The sequence below is a fragment of the Chiloscyllium plagiosum genome, chromosome 13, assembly GCF_004010195.1.
Source record: "Chiloscyllium plagiosum isolate BGI_BamShark_2017 chromosome 13, ASM401019v2, whole genome shotgun sequence".
Classification (NCBI taxonomy): Eukaryota; Metazoa; Chordata; class Chondrichthyes; order Orectolobiformes; family Hemiscylliidae; genus Chiloscyllium; species Chiloscyllium plagiosum.
In genome coordinates, this window is record NC_057722.1 from 55,426,870 (window position 1) to 55,433,899 (window position 7,030).

Sequence of the window (7,030 nt, forward strand, 5' to 3'; positions counted from 1 at the left end):
CTAAAGTTACTGCCATCTCCCTGCAGCTGACCATTTTCTAGGCTACCAGTCACCCATTTGAGAGATCTATTATTTATAAAAGTCTGGTCAGGCACAATTGGGCGATTCTTAGGGTGATTGAATACTTTAATTTTACAATGTTGTGAACCCAGTGATAGAAAGGCTGATTTGATTTGACTTAGCCTTAGTCATAATAATGTGAAAATTTGGTCCAATCTTAGACTGCCAAATGAACTAGGAATAAATGAAACAAAACCACAAGTTTATATTATCAATGATTCTCTTTATTTTACTTTGTGACTGATAAGCATTTCTGAAGTGGACTATAAGGTAGCACATTAACCTATTCGTTATACTGTGCAATGACACCTGTTGTTCCATTATTCTGCACTGTTCCACATTTTACAATATAATCATTTTCATCGCAGTCGTAATCCTGAAAGCGTGTCAAATCCATGATTATTTATGTGAAATTATTTTATGTATACGCATGATGAGGTTTATGCAAATCAAAAGCAACTATGAGGAATTAATCAAATAAGCTAGAGGTATTTGCTATATTTTTGCCAGCACCCAAGCAACAAAGTCCAAACTTAACCTGATGGCATTGAGATGCTCATTATTCTTTTATTTTTCATTGTTTTAATTCTGGTAGAATTGAGGTTGAAGTTTGAACAGCTGCAAGCTTTAGAAAGAGAAGAAAACCAACATGAATATTGCTGTTGGTGGCTGGCCTGGAAGATAATGCAATTTAATTTCTAATCTAAGGAACACTGGACAATGTGACACCATATGTTGCCATGTCCAGGGCCGGCAGCTAGGTAGGGGTTGAGCTGCTCAGTCAAAGGAGTATTGATGTTAACCAGAAAACTACAAAGATTATTGATTTTGTTTTTTAAAAAAGAAGAGATAAGTAAATCAGTTTTAAATGGTTTTGCCAGATGCAGAATGATTTTAGAAGGATTGGCTGCTGCTTTTTTTCACTCTCTAGTTTTATATCAAGTTAAAGAATTGTTGAATGTTCTGAGAAATGAATCATAGTCTGTAAGAACTAAATACCTAGTATTGGAAGCATAATACAATTACTCACATTCTGTGGTGACTTTGAAATTAGGTACACAGTTACATGTTTGTGATTAGCTTATTTTCCAAGGATTACATGAAGGCTTAGCATCCATTGATTGAAATTGTTGTGTTTGAATTGACATTATATATCCTTTTGTTATCTTCTTAATTTATCCCTTAAATGTGACAGTCATTCTGCCTGACTGTAAGTAGGGATGTGACAGAATTGTTTAAATTATACATATTAGTCAGATTACCTTGTTGTTTAGCTTTGTCCTACTAAAATAGAAATATTAATCGAGTAACTTTTGTTTACATTATAAACTCGGTCTCCAAGATCTATTATTAGTAAAAGTTTAATCAGGAACAATTTGGTAATTACTAGATCATTGAATATTTTAATTTCACCATGTTGTGAATCCAGCAATAGAAAGACAGATTTGGTTTGGCTCTTACCCTTAATCATAACAATGTGAGAATTTGGTCCAATCTCTGACTGCCAAAATGACAAGGAATAAATGAAACAAAGTCCAGTCAATCAAGGTTGGTTGCTTTCATGGTGTTTCGAAGACTCTGATAAGTATTGGTTAAATCTTTGGCAAGGGCTTCCATGTCTTTCCTGGGCATTTAGGAAATACCAGACGATCTGTGACTTGTTCCGTTTGTTCCTGTAGTAATTCTGAGACACCAAATGGCCCCCAACCCACGTATTGAAATGCATCAAACATTGGTGTCTATGAAGTAACAGATTTAAAGTTAATTAACTACCCTTGAAATCCATCAACAATTACAATAGGTTGCACACCATAGACAACTTGTACATTGTTCTCAGATGCTTGACAAATACTGTCAATAATAAAATATTTATCATTATTCCTGATGTGAAAAATTTATCTAAAGATCTGATGGCATTCATTATCAACCTTCAATGTGGAGGGAGGACTTCCTTTGTTGGCTATTTATAATGAAATTGTAAGCTCATCTGTGAACAATGGGTTTATAGTTAACATGCCTGGGTTAAAATGTTAGTCAAAGGTGGTTTGCATAATCCCTGGGTCCTTGAAAATTGAACACTAGCATCTCAATGATGCTGAAGTTAGTGGCAATGAGTTAACAAGAGGCCAAATATTAGTCAAAGACAACCCATCAGCAAGTGACTGCATATACTAAGGCAGAAGCTAAATGATGAATGGGCCTTGTTATTGAGGTCCAGCAAGCCTCACTTTATGGAGGAGTATGTTCAGCTGTTATCTGCAGGGTATGCCACCATGACTGCTCTGACAATTAAAAACCTCTTTCACCCCTTATACTGCCAATGGGTTTCACTTCCACTGATAAATCTATGCCCAGCCGCTGGTGGAATGTTGCAGACTATGGCTGATGGATACAGGAGGATCCAGGCTAGCAGCAAACCCAGGAACAATGACACACCAACTCAAAGGACGAGGAGCACTCAGCTCAGGCAGAGAGGATAGACTCATGGGCCACTCAGGATACATGAGGCGGATGGGTATTTTGGCTCTAACTCTATTTTTCCTGGACATAAATGAAGAAGCTCTTCCTATCTATGACAGAGCTCAGCTATATTGGGGGTTAGATCAAAGCTAGGTGCAGCAGACCGTCTTGGAACGTCACTTGGCCATCAATGTCAGCATTTGTTTTAAATTGTGGAGATGACTTACTAACCCCATACTTTCTGTTTGCTTTTAGCAGCTACAAATGAAAGGTCATTTTTGAGTCTGTCCAATTGACCAGCTATATCTGATGTTCCCCTACTGGACCATGACAAGATGCAGGTCTCCAGTGGGTATGGGGACAGGGTAACAGTGACCTTGAAAGGGTTTTCAGATGAGATGTAGCCAAGATAAACTGTGTGAGCTGATGGTTAAACAGTGACTAGGGTGAGAGAATATCAGCCATGCAGGCTATGTGCCATAAGCAGCTTTACGAATGCTGTGAAGACCAATGATGGATTGCCATTGTTTGACAAGGTGCACAGTGGCTTTTTAAAGATGGCTCTAGAGGGATCCAGGGTTACTGGTTGTTCAGGGATAACCATACAGAGAAAGGTTAATCTGGGAACAGTGAGCAATAAGATTGATGAGAATCAGGCATGAGGACCACCATGAGGCAAGGAAGGGAATTAATGAAGCTCAAGCACAGATTTAACGTTTCAAGTACAATCTGACTCTTCTGCAGAAGTTTTCTCAAGTTCTGAAAAAGAGGTCATACCAGATTTTAAGCATCAACTATGTTTCTCTCTCCACAGATGCTGTCAGACCATTTGCGGTATTTAGCTTTTAGTTAATGAAGTGAAATTGAGTAAGAAGTCTCATTGGGATGGTAAGAAGCCTTCCAAAAAAAACTCAATACAACTTCCACTTAGCCAAAAACACACAAGATTTGCTCCAATAAGTTTCTTTAAACTTCAGACTTATTAGAATTGGAAGCAATTTGTTTCTAGATTAGAGTGGTGCTGGAAAAGCACAGCAGGTCAAGCAGCATCCAAGGAGCAGAAAAATTGATGTTTCGGGCAAAAGTTTTTGCCCAAAATGTCATTTTTCCTACTCCTCGGATGCTGCCTAACCTGCCGTGCTTTTCCAGCATCACTCTAATCTAGACTCTGATCTCCAGCATCTGCAGTCCTCACTTTTGCCTAGCAATTTGTTTCTGACTAGCTGGCAATTAACTAGTAGTAATCAGCTTGTGAAAATAATTATAAATACAGAAGGCCCTCAAATATCCAAATATCAGATTATCCGAACGAGATCTCGAGGTCCCGATAGAAACATTATATCAAAGACGTGTTCCAATATTGATCGCGCCTTTTGTTTACAGTGATTAAAAATGAACTCGGCTCACTGAAATGCTGCTGAGAATAGTCCTGGACTTTGGTGGGAGCCCAAGCACCGTCTCCAAATGACTTACCTCCCACCCTGTCTCTCTCCCCCCACACTCTCCCTGGAGTTCTACACAGGCTTGTTCCCTATACCCCCTTCCCCAGGTAATCTCTCCAACATTGTCCAGTACAGGGCAAAGGTGGAACCTGTCAAAAAGTTGCAGTCAAACGTTGTATGCGTGTGTGTATGTGGAGGGGGTGGGGGGAGTGGTGTTGGACGGGGTAGCACATGGGGGCAGAGCTGGATGGGGGGCAGGTGGGGGGTTGGTCTTGCATGGGGTTGGGGATGGTGTTGGACAAGCGGGCGGGTGGGAGGGGCGGTGTTGGACGGAGGGCGGGCAGGGGGGGAAGCGGCTCGCGCACAGTGTGGTGCTGCCTAGTCTCCTGAACGGGAATCAGACTTAACAGAGAACACCGAGCCCCAGAGGAAAGGCATTGAATCAATTAACCGAATAATCAATTATCCAAACAAAATAGTGCCCGCCCATCTCGTTCGGATAATCGAGGTTCTTCTGTAGATCATTTTCAAATGCTGGTTAAAAATCTAATTGATAATATATGGAGTTTAACACATTAGGGAAAGAATAAATTTTAAAATTACCGGAAATGGCTCATAGGTACAGGTTATATCCACCGCTGTGTAATTCATCCAAATCTGCGTTATTACTTCTGAGTGGCAGAACATCTATAACACAAAACACATGATCATTTAACCTCAAAAAAGTAAAGATTTTAGGTTTCCCAGTTAATACATCTGTTATTTATGTTCAATGGGCAATTAGGAAGGCAAATGCAATGTTAGCATTCATTTGAAAAGAATTAGAGTGCAAGAGCAGAGATGCACTGCTGAGGCTGTACAAGACTCTGGTCAGACTGGATTTGGAATATTGTGAGCAGTTTTGGGTGTCATATATAAGGAAAGATATGTTGGCATTGGACAGGGTCCAGAGGAGGTTTACAAGAATGATCCCAGGGATGAAAGGCTTGTTATATGAGATGGGATTGAGGACTCTGGGTCTGCATTCAATGGAGTTTAGAAGGATGAAGGGGATTTGATTGAAACTTACTAATCACTGAGGCTTGGATAGAGTTAATGTGGAGAATGTCTCCTATGAGAGACTAGGATCCAAGGCACAGCCTCAGAATGAACAGGCGACCCTTTAGAACTGAGATGAGGAGGACCTTTTGGAAAACATTGCCACAGATTACTGTGGAGGCCAAGTCATTTAAGACAGAGATAGATATTTTCTTGATTAGTAAGGAGTTCAAGTATTACGGGGAGAAGACAGGGGAATGGGATTGAGAAACGTATCATTGAGAATGGTGGAGCAGACTTGGTGAGGCCAAATGGTCTAATTCTGTTCCCATATCTTATGGTCTTATGCTGTCTTAGTGAACTTGTTGATTTATAAAGCTTTAATAATTATTGAAATTGCAATTCCCCACATACTAGATGACAGTATTAACCTCCATAAAATTACTCCACTAAGTTTACCTGTGGATAAATTGCTATTACAAGACAAAAACGTACTACACTCATATGAAATTCTACTATGCATTACTTTCACAGAAGAAATGGCATTGCTTTTTTAACCCTTTCATACCAAGATAAAATGATTCAGTACGATAGCATGATGACCTTAGCTTCTACACTGAGAAAGTATGACTCATAATATTTATTACACCAGCAACAGTGTTATTTTTCAGTTTCAGTTATTTCCTATATCTCCCCGAATGGCACCCATGAAATTATCTGTACGGTGGAGGAAATCACAGCGTCAATAAGGAAATGAGGCTTGTCGACACGACCTTTATTCTGCTTCACCCACATCACTCACTTTCAATGTGAAAAGGCCATTAGTCACCCAATTACTGTTCCTCCCCAAAGTCTAATTACAGAGCCTTCTGCAACTAAGAGTCAGTTAGCTTTAGTCCCCGGGATAATAGTAAGATGGAAAATTATAGGCCAATTAGCCTAACCTCGGTTGTTGGTAAAATTCTAGAATCCATCATTAAGGATGAGGTTTCTAAATTCTTGGAATTGCAGGGTCGGATTAGAACAAGTCAGCATGGATTTAGTAAGGGGAGGTCGTGCCTGACAAACCTGTTGGAATTCTTTGAAGAGGTGACCAGGGAAACCCAGTAGATGTGAGGTAAAAACAATGACTGCAGATGCTGGAAACCAGATTCTGGATTAGTGGTGCTGGAAGAGCACAGCAGTTCAGGCAGCATCCAAGGAGCTTCAAAATCGACGTTTCAGAAGGGCTTTTGCCCGAAACGTAGATTTCGAAGCTCCTTGGATGCTGCTTGAACTGCTGTGCTCTTCCAGCACCACTAATCCAGAACCCAGTGGATGTGGTCTATCTAGACTTCCAAAAGGCCTTTGATAAGGTGCCACACAGGAGGCTGCTCAGCAAGGTGAGGGCCCATGGTGTTCGAGGTGAGCTACTGGTATGGATTGAGGATTGGCTGTCTGACAGAAGGCAGAGAGTTGGGATAAAAGGTTCTTTTTCGGAATGGCAGCCGGTGACAAGCGGTGTCCCGCAGGGTTCAGTGTTGGGGCCGCAGCTGTTCACGTTATAAATTAATGATCTGGATGAAGGGACTGGGGGCATTCTAGCGAAGTTTGCCGATGATACAAAGTTAGGTTGGCAGGCAGTGAGGAAGTGGGTAGGCTGCAGAAGGATCTAGACAGTTTGGGAGAGTGGGTCCAGGAAATGGCGGATGGAATTCAATGTGAGCAAATGCGAGGTTTTGCACTTTGGAAAACCATTTCTAAATGGTGAGAAAATTCATAAAGCCAAAGTACAAAGGGATCTGGGAGTGCTAGTCGAGGATTCTCTAAAGGTAAACATGCAGGTTGAGTCCGTGATTAAGAAAGCGAATGCAATGTTGTCATTTATCTCAAGAGGGTTGGAATATAAAAGCACCGTTGTGCTACTGAGATTTTATAAAGCTCTGGTTAGGCCCCATTTGAAGTACTGTGTCCAGTTTTGGTCCCCACACCTCAGGAAGGAAATACTGGCAATGGAGTGTGTCCAACGGAGATTCACACGGATGATCCCT

General features: G+C 40.8%; 1 protein-coding gene across 1 annotated transcript in view; it reads right to left on the reverse strand.

The window, feature by feature from the left end:
- Window positions 1-262: 262 nt before the first annotated feature.
- LOC122556055 (kininogen-1-like) overlaps window positions 263-7,030 on the reverse strand; it is a 28,146-nt gene continuing 21,378 nt past the window's right edge. The window contains exons 6-7 of the mRNA XM_043702461.1: window positions 4,566-4,649; window positions 263-1,799 (exon numbers count right to left, since the gene is read on the reverse strand). Of these exons, the coding sequence (XP_043558396.1) occupies window positions 1,653-1,799; window positions 4,566-4,649 (231 nt within the window). The 3' untranslated portion in view covers window positions 263-1,652. The remainder of the gene's footprint in view (window positions 1,800-4,565; window positions 4,650-7,030) is intronic.